Source organism: Acromyrmex echinatior, chromosome 3, assembly GCF_024713525.1.
Source record: "Acromyrmex echinatior isolate Ae372 chromosome 3, ASM2471352v2, whole genome shotgun sequence".
NCBI lineage: Eukaryota > Metazoa > Arthropoda > Insecta > Hymenoptera > Formicidae > Acromyrmex > Acromyrmex echinatior.
The window spans coordinates 15,861,057-15,883,361 of NC_141854.1; the positions used below are offsets into that span (position 1 = coordinate 15,861,057).

A 22,305-nucleotide genomic window follows, 5' to 3' on the forward strand; every position below is an offset into this window, starting at 1 on the left:
CTCATTTTTTGCTGGATAATATTTACTTTTTAAAAATAAAGTTTTTTTAAAAAATAATTTCTCTATACGAATACTTTTTGCACTCACTGTATTATACATATATAATAATATATATATATAATATGAACATTTGTATTACCATTTCTTCTTATTTATTAACATGTCGATTGTTATCTTCGATAGACTGACTTCATGCTCGCAATAAAATAAAATTTCTGTTCTACAACTTAAATTAGATAACCGGTTACCTAACTGATAAATATGAACGTTCACAATTATCTGATTTTCTCTCAATTTTTTCCATAAATTTGTTTTCCAGGAATTTATAGTTTCTCACCATTCTAAAACAAAATGAAAAAAGAAACTTTTTATGAATATATTACTTTGTGACACGTTTTTGTTTAGAAGATATATGGATATCATTTTGCCCCACTTTCCTCTAAGCTATTTTTCTATTTAATACTGTACAATAAATCAATGTTACATTAATTATCACACATCGTTCGTCAATTACTAATTAAACTGAAAGAATTACATTGATTCGTCGCAGTAGTAGTGACTAATGGAAATAGTTATCAAAATCCATTACAGATAAAGATTATTAATGTTCTTTCTTTTTTTTTAATGTCATTTAATATGCGTCATTTAATACATGTAATGCGCATGAGATATCATTTTATCCTTGTTATTCGCAGAATGTTAAATAAGGATTACGATACATCATGCACATTATGCGTGCAACGGAAACACAGCCTTAGATTGCATTCTGAACTTTCTATCAAATATCGTAAGGTCAAACAATCAATTAAAAAAATTAACATTTATTTATATTGCTAAACGATTTCTTATCTGCATTTTCCTGTTTTCGTCTTGCACATATACCTGATAAAAAAAAGATGACATTGTATCAGTTATTAGATAAGATTATGCTGTGCATGATACAGTAATCTGCGACCAATACGCAATACTCCGGAAGAAGCGACTATTTGGACAATGACATGTACTTCTATAATGATTAACTATCAAAATGTAGACACAGCAACAAGCCATTTCACAGTTATCTCCGTAATGTGTATAAAATCCATTGCATTGGACTAACTTCTTGTAATATCGTAGAGCACATCAAGCAATCGAGATGCAAGCTATGCATTTATATTCGTATGGCAGTAAAATTTTTTGTGTCGTTATGTGATATCGGTTTTTCATACAAAGTTTTAATAAATTAAAATTAAACGATTTTAATAAACTTCTAAAAACGAACAGAAAAAAAAAACAATCATGTCGAAGATAAAAGTGCTAGACGGTGGTTTTTCTACGCAATTGTCCACTCACCTAGATGAAAAAATTAACGGTGATCCTCTGTGGACTGCACGTTTTCTCATAACGAAACCGAAAGCCGTCTTCGCTACTCACTTGGATTTCTTGCGTGCTGGTGCCGATATTATAGAGACAAATACATATCAAGCAACTACCGACGGTTTTGTAAAGCATCTCGGTATCACCGAGGAAGAAAGTCTCGAGATTATCCGTAAAGCTGTTGATTATGCTAAAGATGCCGTTAACGTTTATAGTAAAGAAATAGAGAACGATAAAAATGTGAGGAATCGAAAGCCATTAATCGCTGGCTCTTGCGGTCCTTACGGCGCTTGCTTGCACGATGGTTCAGAGTATATTGGTTCGTATTGTATCAACGTATCGCGAGAATTTTTGATCAATTGGCATAGACCTCGCATACGCGCATTGCTGGAGAGAGGCGTTGATCTATTGGCGATAGAAACAATACCTTGTGTCCGCGAGGCGGAGGCTATAATCGATCTACTCAAGGAATTTCCAGATACGCAGGCATGGTTGTCATTCTCCTGTAGAAATGATGGAAAAAGCTTGGCAGATGGCAACAACTTTCAAGAGCTTGCTGTGAGATGTTATAAAAATGCATTACCCGGACAAATATTAGCGATCGGTGTTAATTGCATTGCTCCACAATGTGTTACCACTCTGCTGCAAGATATCAATAAAAACAAGTTAAACGATCTCATACCATTGATAGTATACCCTAATAGCGGAGAAAAATATACAGTATCTGAAGGATGGAAGAAAGAAGGAGAAATTGCCTCTTTGCACGAGTTCATTGACGAATGGTTGGATCTTGGCGTTCGCTACATCGGCGGATGTTGTAGAACATATGCTATGGACATCAAACAAATAAGATCTAAAGTGGACCAATGTCGAACATAGATATAATGTAAATTTAATGGCCATTGAGAGGATGACTTCACATAATTTTTATAATAATGAATTTAAATGTCTGCACAAATGCAAAATATATTAATATATTAATACATAAAATGTTTACATAAATAATAAGCGCGTTCAAATTTTATTTCTACAAAATTTCTAAATAAATATTATATATATATTCAATATATTATACTACAATAGTATTATTTAAAATTATATTTATTTAATAGAAACAATAGAGAAGAATAATCATAGTTTTGGATCTATTTCATCAGTAATTCTGATAGAATACGGCACGTCGTGTACCATTATATTACTATGAAAATGACCACGTCGATTAAGGGCATCTTTAACTAAATTCTGCTTGTACGTCATCCATCTAAAATAAAAGTCAGAGAGAATAGTGCAATAATTTCTATAAATCATTAAATCAATAATTAGATAAAAATTTGATAATTAGGAGGAATCTGAAAATATTACTGTAATTATGTTTAATAATTTATCATACTTTCGATTTAGAAGAAATTCATTAAATAGCTGTTTTTTAGTTGGATACTTTAAGTCCAAGAACAGTTTCACACGTCCCCAAATATTGGCACGGTTATGCTCGAATAACCAATATCGTGGGATAAGAAAACATCGTACTGGCGTAAGCGCTACGATTCTTCGATGAAGCATGTTTTCTCCTTAATTAATTAAATATTGATTCATTACATCGTATTAGATAAAAGAAAATATAATTTGTATGTAATAATAATTGTGTGTAATTATAATATATGTTTCTCACCTAAACCAAAACACGCACCCCGTGAAAAAGTGCATATTTGCATGAATATAGTGCGAACATCACTGGGATAATGTAATTCAGATGTAACAGACGGTTCTCGCATTAATATCTCCGCAATATCAGTAATTTCATGCCATCCTTTAACCTTGATTTTATAATATTTATTAACAATGCAAATCAATCAATTTATGATCCTACATTACTGACCAATAAAATCAAATTTATCCAAAGATGTAATCATACCGTTTCAATAAGTTTAACTGATAAACGAACTTCAATAATTTACTCGATCAGATAGCTTTGTATAATTTTACTGATTGAGATAGATTAGTAAGAAAAAGGAAAAGGAGAGCATGCTGTAAATACTCACAACGTCTATAAGTGTGGTAGTGACAATGCTTAATCGATCAACCTCTTGTGTTTTAACAGAGTTCTGCAAAAAAAATGCGATCGGTAAACATACATATTCTATGTTCAATTTTCGATAAAATCAGACAGTACTAAGTAATAAAATATCTTTGCACTAATGATTAAAAGAATTGCTTAAATTATATATAATTAGCAATAATTCAATCCGTATATAAATGGCTTTTATAACAAATAAAATCTTTTATGTAATTTTTTAATAAAATAATACAAACTATATTCACCGTATTAAAATTATATTAACACAATTATTTAAAATTGTTTCTTAATTATTATATTTAAAATTAATATAATATTTAAAATTAAACATGATATATGTACACGAATAGTACATCGAAAAAATACAAGCGCAAAGAAAGAAAAGTGTATAGTTTTACTAAAACTAAAGAAATAATATACAAGAGAATAAAGTTATTTCTTCTTAATTCGTACTGGAATGAATTTATCAAATTGATTTGATTCAAGCTTGTCAGGTTCCGCAATCTTTTTTGGCACTCTTCGTTGTGGACCGTAGGTTTCGTATAGTTCGTATTGCATTCCATGATAAGAAGAACGCTCATGAACAAGCATATGTTCAATAAGGCGACATTTACCTTTCAGAATAAAATGCACATAATTCACCATGCCTTTTCCATCACCTAACAAAATCTTTCAAATTAATTTGTTAATATTTTCTGTATCTTTTGTTCAGATTTGTGTTTATTTCTTAAAATATTCTCGAGAATTACGAATTATCGAAATATTAGAGGAAAAAATGCTATTATGTCCCCTCATTACATTTTATAAAATAACTAAATAATTAATATTTAAATTGAAAACTTAACGATTACACTGGTCAAAGTGTTATTCAATCGATCTTAAACTCAAAATTATAAAATATTTATGACTTAAGATATAATTTTTAAATATACAAAGGTATCGCTTCAATGATCTTGATTTTGATATGCGTTATAGGGTACTGATCGCATATGAACTACTGAACAAATGATGTCGTAAATAATTTTTTTTCTACCTAATAGCGGAAATATTTAAAGGGCCATACAAGAGGCCAACAAGGATCTCGTAATATTACCTTTTCCTCTATCATAAAATAATTATTGCTAAATTATTTACCTCATTAGGTTTGAAGTCTTTTAATTTGCTCAAAATACAACATTCTCGTATCGTCTCTTCATCCCACAACTTAAAATAATTAAAATGAACCAACGCATCTTTCAGAACATCCCACTTTTTTGTCAAACTACTGCGCAAGACGTTATTAAAATCGTCTTCAGTAATTAGAAGCAAATCGACCGACGCTAAATAATATTCATATAAGAAGTAATATAAATTTTGATGAAATCTATTAGCATGTCTATTTTCATAATTCGTTTCTACTAACTTGCAGTAATTATCGTTGATGTTCTCGGTACCGTGTGCAATAATGCAACTTCACCAAACATATCTCCTGGATGTATGCTCCCCATATCTACAACTTTTTCTTCACCTAACAGAAAACATTACATCTAATTCTTTACATTAAGCTACATAATTTTTCTTTCAGAAATAATTCTTTTCCCAAAATATAGACATAACTTATCTTATAAATTAAAGTTTGTCAAAAAAATGATGTAATGTCAAATTACAACAATAAGAAATTCATTCCAATATTATAAATTAAATGGAAAATGTTGATATATCTTATATTTCCATCTCATTGTATTCTTGTATTTCTATTATGTATAAAACAGTAAATATTCAATACAAAAATTCTTTCTAATTTATTTTTTATGTCATTTTTTCGTGTCCAAGATTCTGTGAAAATTTGTAATACTATTTTTTCTTACCTGTTAAATCATCGATCACTACTTTTGACAAATTGATCTCACCATTTATAATAAAATAAAGATTTCTCGCTTTATGACCCTGACGAACGATTACCCGACCAGACGGTAAATATTGATAAAAGCATACAGCTGCCAGATTTTCTCTCAAATCCTCAGAATGCTTTGTGAATGCGTGGAACTTTGTGATAAGATCATATATGTATGCTTTATCGGCGGAAGATCTTTCCGATGCTGTTATTAGAAGTATCGATCGATCCTTGAATCAGCGATACATTTTTTACATGTTAAATTTTGATTCTTTATTTCTATTTATCTACTTTTAGCATACTATATACACATAGAATACCTTTAATGTAAGTAATTTTTTTTCCATTTCACGCTTCTGTTGAGCTGTTCTAATATCAATCGTTACATCATCGCTAATTTCCTCGATCTGTTCCTCTGATATCCATTCCATATATTCCAAAACTCGCCGCACGGCTGATCGAAATAAATAACGACCTCTTAATCTATCGGGCTAAATGAAAATTATTATGTCCTTATTTTGCTTCTGATTCTCTTTGTCTTTAATCAAATTATAATATATAATTATAAATATTTTAAATTTCTAAACAAGAATATACTTTATTAATAAGCAAAGCAAATATTTATAAATATTTTAAATTTATTGTTATAGATATATCCCCATCGATAATTATATGAATGATTCTCTATACAATTAAATGATCTTATGTATATATATATATATATATACATTATAAATGAATTTTTTACATTTTTGTAAGAAATTTAAATTTGTATTATTTCACAATGTGTATATTTAAAGAAAAAAATTGCATATAAGATTCCGTTTCAAAACGCAATGATTATTTTACTTACCCTAATCAGAATTTTCCTCGGTAATTTATACGCAAGTGATTCACGCAAAGAACTAATTTTTCTTGCCTTGTATAAGGACATTGTAATAGAAAAATGTGAAATTTATTGTTCATAAACTTTTAACTAAATTTCTGATTTGTGTAAATATTAACAACACAAAGTACTAACAACTGAGGCAAACTGACGTTAGGTGAAATTGTTTGGTCGATCGCTTGTATCGAAGAAATCGTATAATAGTTATAGCCAATATGGTCACTTTATATAAAAACTTTCCAAATAAGTTCCACAAAGTTCAAAATCAAAACATAAGTCATTTTATAAAAATTTTTTAGACGGTTTTTTTAGATCTGTATTTTCAAAATCAAATCTTACATTTAAGACTGTTTTGAGTACAGTTTTATAATGTTACGAACCAATCAGAGGGTCGTATTGGCATCTTAAACACATATTACTCATGGTGGAAAAAAGTCAAGTGTGCTCATTTTCAAGACGAATTTTGTACGGTTCTGCGCAGATTCCAAATGCGATTATTTAAATTAAAATATTTGCATTGCGGTAAGCTAAAATAACAGTTCGAGAGACTATACTATTTGCCATATAAAAACATGTAAAAATGATCATCAAAAAATAGAATTAAAAAATATACATTTTTATCACTTCTCAAAAGAGAAAACATTAATATTAAAATGGGAAAAAGATTATAAAAAATCAATTTTTATTGTGACATAATGCTTAATTCAAATAAAACCGTGGTAATATGGCGGCATATAATGCCACGTTCTTATTGGCTATTACTGCTGTTAGAAATGTGCGCAAGAGCACACTTGATTTCCCTCCACCATGACATTACTTAAAACTTAAAATAAGGTCTTAAAATAAGAACGGACTACGAATATAGCCTATGAATACCGACCCCTAAAAACAAGAATTGACGGCTGCGTTCAGCAGATTCAACAGTTGACTGAGTATTCATTGTTATTGGTGTATTCTTCTAGATCATCCAATCAAATCTTTAGGTCTAGAAAAATACACCAATAGTAGCGAGCACTTATTCTGATTAAATCCCATTCCGGATTAAACCCTCGATAGAAACTAGACCACTGCTTGAAAGCATTAATCAAAGCATTAATCAATCAAAAGAAAGAAAATCGATATCAGATTTAGTAAACTTTGTTTCGATTGATTAAATTCAATTTCAATATCATAGTCTGATATAGGTTTTAAACAAATTAGAAATTAGCATTACTTGAGGCTGTGTTCTCCGAAATTCACTGCCAGTACTGAAAATGTACACGTAACGTAAACTGTAGATTTCAGCGTTGGTAGCGAATTTTGGAACACAACCTGGTTCACAATCGATACGAGTTCCACCGAAATTTTGTGAGTTTACGAACGTTATGACATTACAAGATTCTTGTTTCTGGGAGTGAATTGTCAACACATTTTTGAATTGTTTTGATATTTTCTTGGTGTGATTTCTATCGTGATAGCAAAGCAGTAAAATGGTAATCGACGTATTTTTTTCAAACAGTATATTGCGTATTGTTCACATATCAATTTTAAGATAATACTATATATATTATATATGAACAGGTTATGTTAACAATGACAGTCGATTTTACTGTTTATTCTATAGATTTCCTTGTAGATTGAATGTCAATTAATAATTATACATATTACTTGAAAAAAAAATAAATCGTGTTTGTGCTTTGTTTTATAAAAATAAATTGTGTGTAGTTTTCAAACTAATTTGTATTTACTATTATTTTATGTAAAACAGTAGAGAAAATTGGACTTCAACACACAAAGTTTTATCTGCATTATAATTATTATAATTTCAGAGTTTCGGTTTGCCATCAATCATACCCAAGCCTGTCGTACCTGAACAATTCGATGTTAAAAGTGAAACTAACTATGACTTACCCAATCCTATGGTATCAGGGTATGACAATTTAAATAAACTTAAAAAAACTAAGTTGCAAGAATTAATTAATATAATTCATTTCATTTGAAAGAATTTGCTTTCACTATTGAAATACAGACTACATTACTTACTGCAAATACTAAAAATCTATAGTTCATGTTACTTATATTGTAGATTTTCAGTACTTGTAATGAATAATGGAATGTATTACAAAATCTTTATATTTTACGAATCTTTAAAAACAGTTTCTTTCAAGAGATAGTTTTTAACATTACTCTTGTTTATTTAGTCTGTCATCAGTCCGACAAAGTGTTGGTTACATACATCCCTTGGAAGCATCAGAACGAAATGTAAGATTTATTGTGTATTCTCTCTCTCTCTCTCTCTCTCTCTCTCTCTCTCTCTCTCTCTCTCTCTCTCTCTCTCTCTCAACATAGACAATTTTAAAATAGTAAATTGTGACCGTATTTGTTTCAGTATCAAAAAAATCAAGATCGTATGAATATGATATTGCTTAGAAATACACAAGGATTGCATGCTCCACTGCGCATAGCAATGGAATTGAAAGCCACGGAGAACATTGGAAGACTTCCATTTTTATCGTCATCTAATGTGATGCGAGATGTTTTACTTGGAAAAGATCAGAATATAGGGTATTTATAACAAATATATTACTGCACTGACAAATCGGTCTATATTCAACAATTTTTATCCACTTATATATTACTATTTATAGATTCGAAGATGTCTTCAATACATCTGAATTCAGGGAACAAATGGGACAGCCACATGCCATCGTAGAAAATCACCTTGGAATATTGTAATGTTCATCTTGCAAAAATTTTGTCTTAATAAAAAAATAAAAATTTATATAGTCTTAATAACTATTAATAAATTAATTCTATATAATTTTTGTAAGTTATTAGATTTTTTGGCGATATTTTAAAATTACCAAATCTTAATATCTAACAAATTCAATAAATGTGAAAAAATTGCATTCAATATTATATATTCGATAAAGAAAATTTCGGTATATTTAATGAAAAAAATTAATTTCGTAAGAATAAAATAATGGAAAAGTATATATTTTACAAGTATATTTTACTCCTGGCCTCGCCAATCTTCGATTAACAAAAGAAAATATGTGTTTTACCGGTAATTATACAATATATAATTTAATATATGTCAACTTTTGCTGTAACATATAAGTTTTTTATTAAACAAACTTGGTTTATAGAGTATATTATCATTATGGAAATTTCTTGTCTGCTGTTGTAAAATATGCAATTAATTTATCAGTAATTTACTCATAAGGTATAAGGTATTTTCCAGTCACCTGGACCTTCACACGGAGAACAAAGATGTCGACTCGTATAGGTCATGGAAATATTTCGTTCCGAGAATCATGGTAGTAAACATGATGTTATTTTCTATGTTGTAACTTAAGTTGGCTGCAATGAAGAATTAGAAGAATTAATATTTGATTTAATTTGAAATAATCCAAATATTCTTCGTACTTTCGCATCAGGTAAAAGATCTTTTTTTAATAATTTACTATTCTTTATGAGCAAGTCGTAATACTCTGCGACAAAAGGTAATAAAAACAATTCACTCTAATCAAGGTTAGAAAGACTAAGAAATACCGGTGCACTTGATAATGAGTCACTCTTCAATCGGTTGAAATTAATAGGAGAGAATTCAAAGCGTCCTCCATAGAAGTGGGAGAATTCTCTTTTTAAAATCGTGCAAATCCAAGTGATTTTTGACACGTAATATTAAAACACGTTGATATACTTGAATCTGCAATCTACCATCCATATCAACAATGATGGAACACTGTCAAAATGCTCCTAAGATCCTGGATGGCGGTTTTTCCGGGCAATTGTCACGGCATGTGAATACAAAAATCGATGGTGATCCGCTGTGGACGGCGCGGTTTCTTAAAACCAATGTCGATGCCATATATGCCACACACTTGGATTTTCTACGCGCCGGTGCCGACATTATCGAGACTAATACCTATCAAGCGTCTGTACCTGGCATGATGAAGTATTTGAATATAAGTGAACATGAAAGTTTGAACTTGCTCAAAACATCTGTAAACTTAGCTAGGAAAGCTGTAGATGATTACATTCGAGAAGAGAGCATTCCCTTCGAGTCGAGACCTATGGTCGCTGGATCGTGCGGTCCTTATGGCGCTTACCTACACAATGGGTCTGAATATACCGGTTCCTACGGAAAGAATATATCCCGACAAGAACTAATTGATTGGCACAGGCCACGCGTTAAGGCATTATTGAATGCTGATACTGATCTTCTAGCTTTCGAAACTATACCCTGTGTCGAGGAAGCGGAAGCTATTCTAGAATTGCTGAAGGAGTACCCACATGCCCGTGCCTGGCTCTCATTTTCATGTCGAGATGGTCAATTCATGTCGGATGGCAGCGTATTCCAAAATACAGCTGTGCGTTGTTACCGCACTTTGCCATTGCAGATCGTCGCAGTTGGCGTAAATTGCATCGATCCGAAGTACGTAACTCCCTTACTGAAGGGTATCAACGAAAGCGCTTCATCGGAACAGGATTTCATTCCTTTGGTAGTGTATCCCAATAGAGGTGGCAGCTATTCTACAAACGGCGAATGGATCGCGGTCCAAGACGATCATTCTCTGAATCTGCCCATGTCAGAATGGTTGGACCTAGGAATTCGTTACATCGGCGGATGCTGCAAGATCTTCGCAGAGGACATTAAGCTAATTCGATCGGAAGTGAATCGACATAGCAAGAAATTCTGAACAATGTGATGCCAGTGACTTTCAAATATATTTTTTACAGATATTGATACATATACGCGCTGGTTAAAACCAGGGGTTACAAACTCCTATTGTTCTCGCGGCATCTGATTAAAACCTGGATATGCGTTGTCTATTTTATCGAATGTAATAATTTTTATATTAATTTTTCGTACATGTTATCGATATTACATAGTCCGGATTGCACAATTTTATATCGAGATTTTATAACAAGAAAAAATTGGAAAATTATAATTTCGTTATCGACTATTTACATAATATATAAAAGCTATATGTTATTTACAACACTCAGATTCGTCGAAAATGTATGTGCTTTACCAGGTTTCCCATTTTGCTACGTAAAAAAGCTATCATATAATCCGTGGTCTTTTTCTATCATGATATAATCAATTTTAAACAAAATGAAATTGCTTCATACGTATAAAAAATCATTTATATATTTGCATCTTTTATATATTTGATATTTATATCATATCATTTAAGTATTTATTCAATAAAATTTATTCAATAAATTTATTTTTTTTCTGTTAATGTTTTACATAAGTTCTTTACAACGAGATACAATACATTATTTTTCATGCTAAACATCATATATGATATACGATATACGCAATTACATTTTTTCAAATCTGTAAAATTTTTATTGATATTTAATACTTCGATACATCTAATGATATATCTAATGTCTCGAAAATAAATAATGTGTACTCTCGTTTTGTTAGTATAAAAGGAACAAAAGTTTTATATGTAAAGGAATTTCTATTCTGAATTGTAATACTTTATTGTCAGGTACGCTATTGTTTCCGCTATTGTACAATATATGCGTATAAAAAAACTACAGTAAAGCTAAAAACGACTAAAATACATATTTCGTAAAAATGATTTATAATAATTATGACAATAAATCAACAACTGATTTACGTCATACAATTGAACTATGCAGGGTAAGAGAGTGAGAGAAGGAGCGAGGGAAAGAGACAAAGAAAGGAGAGAGAAAGAGAAACCTAACATATCGTAGCCTGGCATTTTGCCATTTATCTCGTCATATATTAAAATAATATAAATAAATGTAAACTATTGCTTATTTGCGAAATACATTATTGTCATAAAAAATAATAAAAAGCATTTTGATTTCTATACTATCTATAATTAAATTCATAAATGTTATCACTTCTAGATTTCTTTAGATAAATAATAATAATTTTAATGATATTAGTTTTTTAATCACTATCTGAATCTAAGTAATGAGTACATTGTAAAAGGAGTTAATATTTATAATAATAATATTATTAAACATTTCTATCACGCGAGTCTCTAAGATGAATTCATCCGCATGCTAGCATCTTGTGGAGAGGTAACTAGCATCTCTATAAAATCTAGGACAGATGCTGAAAAAATACACGAGGGATGCTAGGCATTTGCATAAATTAAAGCGTTCTTAGCGTTCTGCGCTGCTCTTCTGACGTAGCCTTTCTTCCGACATGTTAAAATTCGAAATTTTGCGAGTTTCTTTGCCAATTTTTTCTGCCTCCCATACGGTATCCGGAAGTTTCGTTCCTAAAGTTTCCGGGAAAATCAAAGACAAGACGCCTGCGATCATACCCATAGTTCCAAATAGAATAAATGGCAACGAAGGCATTATTTGCATCTGAATGTAAATAAGAAAACGTCATTAATGAAGTGTTTCAGACAATGTAATTTGTACGATGAATTTTTTCTCAACGGTGATTGAAAAGTTCATTTTAAAAAGATTGCAAACATGCTATTTCAAATATTCTTTGCATACTCGAAAAAAATATAAAATATTACTAATGTCATTTATAAAAATCATATTGTTCTCTTATTTCAAAAGTGACAACTAAAAAAATTAAACTTTCTAGAAATTATTTTTTAATAATAGAAAATTATTGACTGCTCAAATCGGTAATATCAACAAAAAGAATGTACTCTTAGAAATATGATCAAGTATTATTTTTGTTTCACAATTCTTAAAAAAATTACGATTTTGAGTTGTCACAATTTTGATATCCTATAAAATTATAACAAATCAGGAATTTCTTTTTTATTGTTAAAACTATCTTAACTCTAAATGTTCTCTCTAGAAGACTTTCCTTTTTATTTACAAAAATGATAACTCAAAATGTTCTTGTAAAAATTATCTCTTTAAAATTATGAGAGTCGATATAAGTGCTATTTAGCGAAGTGACTGATAGAGTAATCTTTATCTAACTTATTATTATGTGGTAATAACTCGAAATCACATTTTTTGTTACTTTTAAAGCAAGGAACCGATATGTACATTTATCAGATTTAGAGAATATAAATACGAGAATGTATCAACGATATTTTTGAATATATAATATTATCTATAAGAACAAAAGTTTCTTGAAAACCTGTTAGATCCCAAATTACAGAAGAATAGATCCGCAAATCTGGAAGATATTTGTGATGGCGCGACATAACGTTATCAAAGCGTAAATTCGAGAAGCACATATTAAGAAAATCTATGTTTATTGCAACGTTTGTTTATATTGACTCACCAAAAGAGGCGTTTGCGGTGCTAAGATTGACCCAATGCGACCGATCATGCTGCAAAATCCGAGCAGAGAATTTCTGAGCGTTGTCGGGAAAAGCTCTGCCGTGAAAATGTAGGTAGTAGAAAACGCCATGGCGATACACAACTTTCCGGCCATGTATAAAAATAAGGGTCCATAATTCCAGGTTTCTGAAACAGAGCAGCAATAAATCATCAGAATACTACGCGCTGTGGCAACCCATTATAAACTAATATAATTACACGAACAACACGATTGTGACTAATTGTAAACTATCCATTTCTCCTTTTGCATGGACCAAATCGATTTTAAAGAATATTTTAAGTGACGGAAGGATAATTTTTCAAACAAAAGGATGCCGATGTATATTCAATCAGGATATTTTTTGTTTATTGACTTGCATTTTATAGAAATAACTTTGTGCGAAAAGAGAAATGGGCCAAATCATTTCTGAAAAGTCACTCCAGGAACGTACCAAACTTCAATCAGCTCTGTCTGAGAAACCTCTTTTCTTTATCTCTTTACCTGCCGGTACGAATTGGCTTGCGACACAGAATAGCCCGCTCAGCATGAATGCACCAGAAAGCGTTGATTTACGGCCAATGTGATTGTTCAGCACGCAGCCGATGCAAAATGCTGGTATCTCGACTATCGCAACGAGTATGAAATTGAAGTACTTATAGCCGCCGAACGCCACTGAGTTTAACGACAGTCCGTAATAAACAAACGTATTTGTAATCCAACAGAACGAGCAGACCAGCAATCGAATAAGTATCACTGAGCTATGTAGAACTTGCACGATTGGTTTTCTCTCGTCCAACACCAGTTCGCTTTTCTGAAAGATTCGCGTATCAATGTCATAATTATAAAGATCATGTGCAACTTACTACTTTATACTAACATAATATTTACAGAGAAATACAAAAGTTGCTGTACTGAAAATTACGAAGTTATAGTTGTATTTTAGATAATAGTAGGTAAATTTGCAAATAAAGCATTTTTATTGCCTTAATTAGATATACGTTTGCGAAAGAAAAAAAAAAGATAGGTGAACGTACCGTTTCAGCTACATTTTGCTCTCTGAATGTATTGATGGCCTCATCCGTTACTTGCAGACCATTCATTCGGGCCATTTTATAATATATTTTATCCACTTGTTCATGTTTTTTCTTTGACATTAACCATCTTGAAAACGATATTATGTATCGTACATATATTTTGCAGATAAGAGAATGAAAATAACATTCTATCGATATGCAAATGTTCATTAAGATTATACAAGATTACCTAACTGATTCTGGAATGACTAAAGGTAGGAAAACAGCTAACAGTGCCGGTCCGTATACCATCCTAAGAAGCATTCGCCAAGATTTTAACAAACTTGCAATCAATCCCAGTAAAACTTCACCCACAGCGAATGTGCTGGCTATTATAACGCTTCCAAAGACTCTATTTTTCACTCCCATGGTCTCCATCCCTAAAGCGAACAAGTGCATGGCATAAATTAGTATCGAACATAATCAAAGGCGTAAGGTATGTTGAAAAGAAACGTGGAATTAATATATATATATATATATTGGTGTACATATTTTTTACTCTTTCCAAACATATTTATTATTCTATTATTAACGTACCTAAAATAAATCCCGCGCTGTAAATTCCAGCCATTATAGTAGCATTGATGAATTCGAATGTAAGAAACATCCAATAATTTACGGAGAAGGACTGTATCAAGCCACTGACTCCAGATAGAGACGTCGCCACCGTTAAAATTGTTCGCCTTCCATACCTGAAAATGAAAGAATAAACACGGTTGTGCACTTCTCGTTGTGGCAAAGCACATTTCTTTTGAAAATCGCGAAATTCCTCGCGATATCGTGTCATACGCTACACTTTCTTTTTCATCAAGAATTCATGAAATTGATTATTTGTAGGAACATTGTTACAGAACATCTGATACTATTCTGCATTATGCAAAATTAAATCCTAAATTTTGTATCCTTATACAAAATTAATTAATTAGAGTTTCGGAGATATTACGCTCTGATCTTTCACCTGTCAGATATGTATCCAGCGAACATCAAGCCGACAAATTGACCGGTATGTTGTATCGTGCCCACCAACGTGAGTTTCCATCGATTAGCATCGCAGGTAAAATTCCACTGCATCAAAATAAACAAAGGAAAAGAAAATTAATCTGTTGTTAAATCGGCAAATGCAAAATACACGCTGATTAGTGAGTCACATTACTTCGTTAAGTATCGTATATTCATCCGAATCGTAAATCCAAGAATCACAGTCGCGAGTGACGTTGGTGAACGATGCTTCCGTACATGTGTCCGAGTAATCGTTTTGTACCACGTAACGAGTGCAACGGGAAATAACTCCGTCGATTATCGGCGCAGAAGAATTCAGCCATGACGGTTCGAATGTCGTATTCTCTGAATGCTCGCATTCCGGCACAAAACATCTTTAAATAATAAATAATTTTTTTCTTTTTTAATTTTCTATCAGTAAGTTCGACATCGAGGAGTTTTAAATTATAGATTTAAATTATGTATCAAAACGAGGAAACTGTTATATTATATTACCAAGAGAGAAAACTCTTTGTAAAGTAGAACTAATATGGCCAGCTTAGATATACCAAGTATACACATTGATTGCAAAGTTTTTTTTGTTACGTTTGTTGTTCCAGATTATAACTTCTAATTTACCTGCTAAACATCGTGAAAAAAAGTAAATAAATTAATAATTTAATTATTTGAAAAATAGCTCTTTGTATATTTCTTATATAAACATATTTTGATTGTATTAATACACTTATAATCTTAATAAAAGTTTATATTGGATTTCTTTATTTTCCATTTCTTTACAAAACTTTTTTTTTACAATAAAGAAAAAAACATTTAATATTAACATGTACCTAATATGATTTAAATGCTACACTACTTTTTTAAATCTTCATTACATACGAATGTAAATATGTATTTGAAAATGTCTTATATTTTTTAATATTCAGAAATATTTTCTCTTTTGAATTTGGCCATCAGTTTTTTCAATTTTGGATTCAGTAAAAAATTAGAAATAATCATAAAGCTTAGATAAGTCATGTAAGATCCGATTACTTTAATTAGCAAAAATACTCATATGTGATACTAATTAGCAAAGATACTCATACCTGTATTTAACCTTGCCCGCAGTAAATACATAAGAAAATGCGAATCCTGCCGTTAGCATCAATGTTATACTAATAAATGTGAATACCATGATCTGATAAAATCCAAATTTTTCTGTAGCATTTTCCGATGATGGATCGTTCGTAACTTCTATAAAAAAAAAGACTCGATTATATAATCCGTTTTTTTCGATTAAGAAATCATAATAAGAAAAATTATTTTTTTGACGCTTTAACAATTTTATGATTACGTTAATGTGAGTATAATCATTCATACCATTTTCTAATCCCGACCGCAGATCAGCCTTGTCCTTTCTTGAGCAGCACAGCCACATGCTGTATACCGTACGCTGTAATCATATTTGAATGTAATAACTATATTATTTTTATTTACATATTACTTATCGGAAATCGTCATCGAATATTCAATCTGTTGTATTATATTATGTTTCAAGTTTTCTGAGAATATCATACAATAAACAATGATGATAAACAAAAAATTCCAATAATTTAGAGAGCTACTGTGCACTTTACTATTTTTGAAAATGCTAAGTTCATGTTGTAATCATTTATTTGCACGTACGCAAAATAACTTTACTATTGTAAATCGAAAAGCCGAGAACAAGATTTTGTTCAAAACAATTGTCCGTATTTTATCATTCCGTGTCGTATCGTTGAGCGCGATGAAACGCATTTTCAGTTTTTGAACAATTATTTATTTCTAATGTCATATTTTTTTTATTTGTCACTGGGCGATAGAATCTCTAAAGAATGAGATTTTACTCTTTAAAGATTCTACTTCAAAGAACTTATTATAGAAAGTTTTACAGAGATTTCTGTTGTTAGAATTTAAGCGTACGTGGTTTAATGTGGAAATTTTCAGAGGAGCAGCTATATTTGCAATTCTCACATTTTTAATTCTATTTTCGCACAAATATACTAAATATACTTAATAAATAAATAACAGTGAAATGTTTGAAAAACGCCAGGAGAAATTTTAGTGTCCTTCCTCCTATCGAAGGCTGCTTGTTGACCATTAATTTCTATATGTGATACACGGGTATTGATTTTTAACGATATTAGAAATCGAAAAACCATCACATTCGAAAGAAAGAGACCGAAAAAAGTTGAAACGCCAAATAAGATAAAGTAATTTTTCAATTGTGCCAGATTGCTGCCCCAATTGTGTAGTTATTCTATTAATTGCGTAATGTCACCATGCGAGTGGTAAAATTGCGTAAAGGAAGTAACTATCAACGCGTATATTTGGTTTTACGATATTTATTATATATACTAATGTTACGTCGCTATTTTGCGAAAGTTTTCAGTAAAGTTTAGCTGTTTTCACGATTTATGTGTGATAGGCATTATTTCTGCGAAAATGAGGTTTATGAGAAACTATAAGAAAATGTTAATAAATTAATAGAACGCCTTGCTAATCATTATTCGCATGAGGGGATTCGAGAAAGTTTCTATGTATCAAATATTAGGGATGGGCGGTATAGCGTCGATCTTAAATATAGACATTTTATCTATTTTCTCGATATTTTGTACCGATATTTTGTCTTTTGATATTGATGTCTATCGATATTTGAACAAGAATATCGAACTTCTTTGGTTGCGTTCCGTTTTATCTTATAACATTCGTCATTTATCTTCATTTAATATTTGATAAATAATAAGGTTGAATTTATGCTTAACATGTGAGCGTGAAAACGAATGTTCCCACGATTTGTTATAAATTATGTATAACCGCATGTTAGTATGGATTGGATGAAGATTGGATTAAACTTTCATTATTAATAGATACTTATTGTTGTAAGAATGTATAAGATTAGAATCATGTAAGTAAATAAAATAAAAATAAAAATAAAATATGTAAATGTATATGTTTAAAATATAAAAATGTATTCTATACATATACGTTATATAAAATAAAAAGTAAAATGTATATGCAAATATAATATACATGTATACATATATGTATATATTTCATTTACAAGTTATATATTAGGTGTTGGAATTAATTCGTAGCGTTTTACAAGTGATGGGAAGTACTTTCATTAATGTATTTTTTAATGCTCATGTGAAATAAATAACATTCTTTCATTAAAAAACGCTACGAATTAATTCCAATACCTAATACATAACATTATATACATCTAAATATATAATGCACTAGTTACAATAAAAATAATTTTTTTTTAATTCTGATTAGAATAATTATTCAAAGGATTGATGAAATAGTCTTAAAACGATCTCTAACCGTTATTTTTGTAAAAAGATCGATTTTTTGTGTATCGCGTATCAATATGCATGCGCGTATTGTCTAAAAATAGAAAATATCGATCAGCAATATTGCATATTATCTAACCGATATTTTGATGTATTAATATTTCTGTTTCGTCCATCTCTATCAAATATGATTTAGTGGACCAACACGTAACAGTTCAAATTAATCTCGAGGATATTATATCGAAGAAGATTATATGTATTTTATCTTTGGAGAACACGCGGAAATGAGGTAACAAATGAGCTATTAGTTCCATGGTTCCATTTTTTAAATATTCTTTTAATTCGCGAACGGGGAGTTCTCGCATAAGTCGAGCCATGCAATTTCATACGTAAAGGATTCTAAATACGATCGTAATTAAATCTGAAGAGCAAGGGCGGTTTTGCACAAATATACATCTTACATCAACAAATAAGACAATATAATAAAATATATATATATATATATATATATATATATATATATATATGATAATACACATATACAGAGTAACAATTTTTTTAGAATTTTTCAGAATTTCTTAATACTGTATTTTTTCATGTTAAAAATGAGAAAATGCAGTACTAAAAAGTTGATAAAAAATTCTGAAAAAATTCATTCAGAATTCTATGAGAAGAAAATAAACAATTTTTGTCTCTTTCAGTTTTTCTGTAAAGTTGATAGTATTTGAGTAAAAAATTATTGAAGGCCAATTTTCAGCAATTTTTAGCAATTAATATCTTGTTAACTATTGCGAAAATTGCAAAATGGTACAGAATTTTCCATCTTAGTTTAATCCGCTCTACATGTCCACGAACTCTATCAGAAGAATTACCAGACACTAGACACAGACTGTGTAATTATGTATATATATATATATATATATATATATATATATATATATATATATACACATAATTACACAGAACCACACAAACATTTTTTGAAAAAAAAGACAAACCAAAGTAGGTGTTCCTTATGGATTTTGGGTAGCTGAATTTGAATTTGTAAGACGTTTTGCTCCATCGTAGTTTTTTAGATAATTGAGAAAATTGAAATATTTCAGGAAAGAATGAAAATAAATATGATATTAAAATACGATCGCAGAATTGATTTAAATATATTTTGGTAAATTAAAAAATTAGTATAAGAGACAAAAAGAATTTGCTTTATTAATGTTAAGTATAGCCTAAGATTGCATTTATGTTGGAGCATATGATATATAATTTCCACATATAATTAAATATTTATATTGGAGTGCGGAGCGAGGCTTTGTAGTCGACTAGTAAAAACATTACTAGAAAAACATTAAGAAAGAAAAATTTGACGAGAACTTCTACGCTCTCATTATAACAATATTGTTCAGGATTTATAATTTTAGGCTTATAATTGAAGTTTGTCGATGTTTGTGCCTTTATTACTGTACTTTATAACTATTATATATTTTCGTAACGTGCAACGCTTGGTTTCAGGGATAAACCAATTTGAAATCGTTAAATATTTTTTACATATCATTCTACTTAGAAAAACACATTTGTAATAGTACTTTACGCAGATCTTCTCCAACATCCTCTTTTGCAATATTTATAGGTAATAATAGTTCTTCTTCTGAATCACTCATTTTCGGAGACGATTCACCTCAGTCAAAAGTTAGAAATATACTACCATTACAGCTCCACTATAAACACATTAAAGGAAGATATATGTAAACATTATTATCGCACTCTTATCACCGCTTTTGTAATTTTTATTATTAAAAGAATTTTATTTCTAAAAGAAACACACTTTATTACGTCATAAAAAATTAATGTTAAGTATTACTTTACATTCCGATGATATGCGTGTTAGGTTTTTAGCTTCAGAAATAGATATTTTAACAGTTACTTTTGGAAGATAACAATTAAAATACCTTCCATAACCACGCAAATCGCCTGTTACACAACAGTATTTTACACCAACTTATTTTATGAGAGAGAGAGAGAGAGAGAGAGAGAGAGAGAGAGAGAGAGAAAGAGAAAGAGAGAGAGACACATTAGACTATAATACCTAATATTAATAAAGCAAATTTTTTTTGTTTCTTATACTTTGTTTAACTTATCAAAATATATTTAATCATCAGTTTTGCGATCGTATTTTAATGACATTTATTTTTGCTCTCTCCTTAAATATTTCAATTTTTATAAATATTCCACTATTTTTTTCTCTTAATTATTTAAAAATATTAAATTTAATAACCATAACAATAACTAATCGCAAAAACTATTAAGAATATCTATATTATTATCTTACTTTAATCCTATCTCTTGTTTTAATACTTTTAGAAGTCAGTCTCCACACAGTTCAATATAATATAATTATCTGCACAATAGCACTGGCATTTCGACGTATTTACGCACAAAATACATACTTTAATATAATTATAGCTGATATTAGAACACCATGTATTTTTTTTTCTTCTTTTCTTTGCGTATCATGTACACTCGCTTTTTGGAAAAGGATTCCACACGAAGTCGACGTTTACAATTCTTGCTTCTATCGCGATCCAAAAGCGACAAAATATTTTACGCGTATTCTTCTCCGTGCGGACCGTATCTACATATTCTATTACCTTAAAACAGAGCGCTCAATAAGTCCAACATCCGTTATGAGTACGGGCGTTCAGCCTTCTAAACGCTGCAAATCCCGTCTCTACACGAGACAAGCTATATGATGTGCTTTTTGTTCGTCCACATGGACAATCAACGATGAGTGAATTCATGAATTACACCTCCACTGCCGGACACCCGCTAGACCTTGTATATACACCTATCTCCATTTTGCAAAAATAGCAAATACTATCTCTTTGAAGGCAAACGCATTTTACGGTGATAGCCATACGATGTTTGAGCTAGTATAATAAGACAAATCTAACATTTCCGTAGAAATTAATGGCTAAATTGATGGGAGAATAACGATTTATTTTAAGGTTGTGAAAAAATATAAATGCTGAGACTATTGACATGTATCTTCAATGGACGATTCTTATATCCGAAAAGTTTTCAAAAAGCGTTTTCGAGATAAGCGACTTAATATAGTAAAAAAGTGTTAGGATTAATATTAACCAAATATATGCGCTCAAAAAATAATTATTGTATAATTACTTTTAAATAATATAATCCAAGTAATACGTACAAGTAGCTTATAAGTTTAACTCTTCTTAAAAAATAACAATATCACAAAATTACTACGATTAAAATAAAATTTTTTTGTGTATATTATATTATACTTACTCAAGTCAAGTGATATGAATTCTTGAATTTATTTTTGAATTTATTCTCAAAAATAATTCTGTTTTAATCTAAGTGTAGTAATCTTCTTGTTTTAGATTCAAAAATATTTAACATAAAAAATTTGCCGCTACCAAAGTAAATG

At 30.2% G+C, this 22,305-nt stretch overlaps 5 protein-coding genes across 9 annotated transcripts; 3 read left to right on the forward strand and 2 right to left on the reverse strand.

Moving 5' to 3' along the window:
* Positions 1-1,036: 1,036 nt before the first annotated feature.
* Positions 1,037-3,668, forward strand: LOC105149415 (betaine-homocysteine S-methyltransferase). The gene has a single exon (XM_011061802.2). The coding sequence runs from the start codon at positions 1,279-1,281 to the stop codon at positions 2,233-2,235; it is 957 nt and encodes a 318-aa protein (XP_011060104.1). The 5' UTR covers positions 1,037-1,278; the 3' UTR covers positions 2,236-3,668.
* On the reverse strand, positions 2,488-7,363 carry LOC105149447 (uncharacterized). Its single transcript, XM_087404768.1, has 10 exons — positions 6,157-7,363; positions 5,624-5,794; positions 5,278-5,533; positions 4,833-4,937; positions 4,565-4,749; positions 3,884-4,099; positions 3,396-3,458; positions 3,026-3,170; positions 2,747-2,924; positions 2,488-2,617 (listed from the first exon to the last, which is right to left on the reverse strand). Exons 1-10 carry the CDS (start codon positions 6,235-6,237, stop codon positions 2,488-2,490), a joined length of 1,530 nt encoding a protein of 509 aa, XP_087260894.1. The 5' UTR covers positions 6,238-7,363.
* A 148-nt stretch (positions 7,364-7,511) lies between these two features.
* Positions 7,512-8,946, forward strand: Pomp (proteasome maturation protein). Its single transcript, XM_011061800.2, has 5 exons — positions 7,512-7,661; positions 7,998-8,098; positions 8,370-8,430; positions 8,558-8,733; positions 8,817-8,946. Exons 1-5 carry the CDS (start codon positions 7,659-7,661, stop codon positions 8,902-8,904), a joined length of 429 nt encoding a protein of 142 aa, XP_011060102.1. The 5' UTR covers positions 7,512-7,658; the 3' UTR covers positions 8,905-8,946.
* Positions 8,947-9,886: 940 nt separating this feature from the next.
* On the forward strand, positions 9,887-12,541 carry LOC105149413 (betaine-homocysteine S-methyltransferase). The gene has a single exon (XM_011061799.2). The coding sequence runs from the start codon at positions 9,906-9,908 to the stop codon at positions 10,872-10,874; it is 969 nt and encodes a 322-aa protein (XP_011060101.1). The 5' UTR covers positions 9,887-9,905; the 3' UTR covers positions 10,875-12,541.
* LOC105149411 (solute carrier family 22 member 4) lies at positions 11,392-22,127 on the reverse strand. 5 transcript variants are annotated; one of them, XM_087404765.1, is made up of 11 exons: positions 21,503-22,127; positions 16,900-16,972; positions 16,626-16,770; positions 15,698-15,917; positions 15,503-15,609; positions 15,082-15,236; positions 14,735-14,924; positions 14,506-14,632; positions 13,973-14,282; positions 13,433-13,617; positions 11,392-12,540 (listed from the first exon to the last, which is right to left on the reverse strand). In XM_087404765.1, exons 2-11 carry the CDS (start codon positions 16,955-16,957, stop codon positions 12,331-12,333), a joined length of 1,707 nt encoding a protein of 568 aa, XP_087260891.1. In that variant the 5' UTR covers positions 16,958-16,972; positions 21,503-22,127; the 3' UTR covers positions 11,392-12,330. The 5 variants fall into 5 exon arrangements, with proteins under 5 accessions (XP_087260891.1, XP_011060099.1, XP_011060100.1 ...); XM_011061797.2 differs by having other exon boundaries at positions 16,626-16,773; positions 21,503-22,121; XM_011061798.2 differs by lacking the exon at positions 21,503-22,127 and adding an exon at positions 21,302-21,496 and having other exon boundaries at positions 16,626-16,773.
* Between the last annotated feature and the right edge of the window lie 178 nt (positions 22,128-22,305).

Excerpts from the sequence above, each read along its gene's own strand:
- LOC105149415 (XM_011061802.2), top strand. The coding sequence starts at position 1,279 with ATGTCGAAGATAAAAGTGCTAGACGGTGGTTTTTCTACGCAATTGTCC.
- LOC105149447 (XM_087404768.1), bottom strand. The coding sequence starts at position 6,237 with ATGTCCTTATACAAGGCAAGAAAAATTAGTTCTTTGCGTGAATCACTT. Across the intron at positions 5,795-6,156 it reads CGAGGAAAATTCTGATTAGG|CCCGATAGATTAAGAGGTCG; the intron begins GTAAGTAAAATA and ends ATTTTCATTTAG. Across the intron at positions 2,925-3,025 it reads GGGTGCGTGTTTTGGTTTAG|GAGAAAACATGCTTCATCGA; the intron begins GTGAGAAACATA and ends TAATTAATTAAG.
- Pomp (XM_011061800.2), top strand. Across the intron at positions 8,099-8,369 it reads CCCAATCCTATGGTATCAGG|TCTGTCATCAGTCCGACAAA; the intron begins GTATGACAATTT and ends TTGTTTATTTAG. Across the intron at positions 8,734-8,816 it reads GGAAAAGATCAGAATATAGG|ATTCGAAGATGTCTTCAATA; the intron begins GTATTTATAACA and ends TACTATTTATAG.
- LOC105149413 (XM_011061799.2), top strand. The coding sequence starts at position 9,906 with ATGATGGAACACTGTCAAAATGCTCCTAAGATCCTGGATGGCGGTTTT.
- LOC105149411 (XM_011061797.2), bottom strand. The coding sequence starts at position 16,957 with ATGTGGCTGTGCTGCTCAAGAAAGGACAAGGCTGATCTGCGGTCGGGA. Across the intron at positions 15,610-15,697 it reads AATATACGATACTTAACGAA|TGGAATTTTACCTGCGATGC; the intron begins GTAATGTGACTC and ends ATTTTGATGCAG. Across the intron at positions 13,618-13,972 it reads AAGCCAATTCGTACCGGCAG|AAACCTGGAATTATGGACCC; the intron begins GTAAAGAGATAA and ends GCTCTGTTTCAG.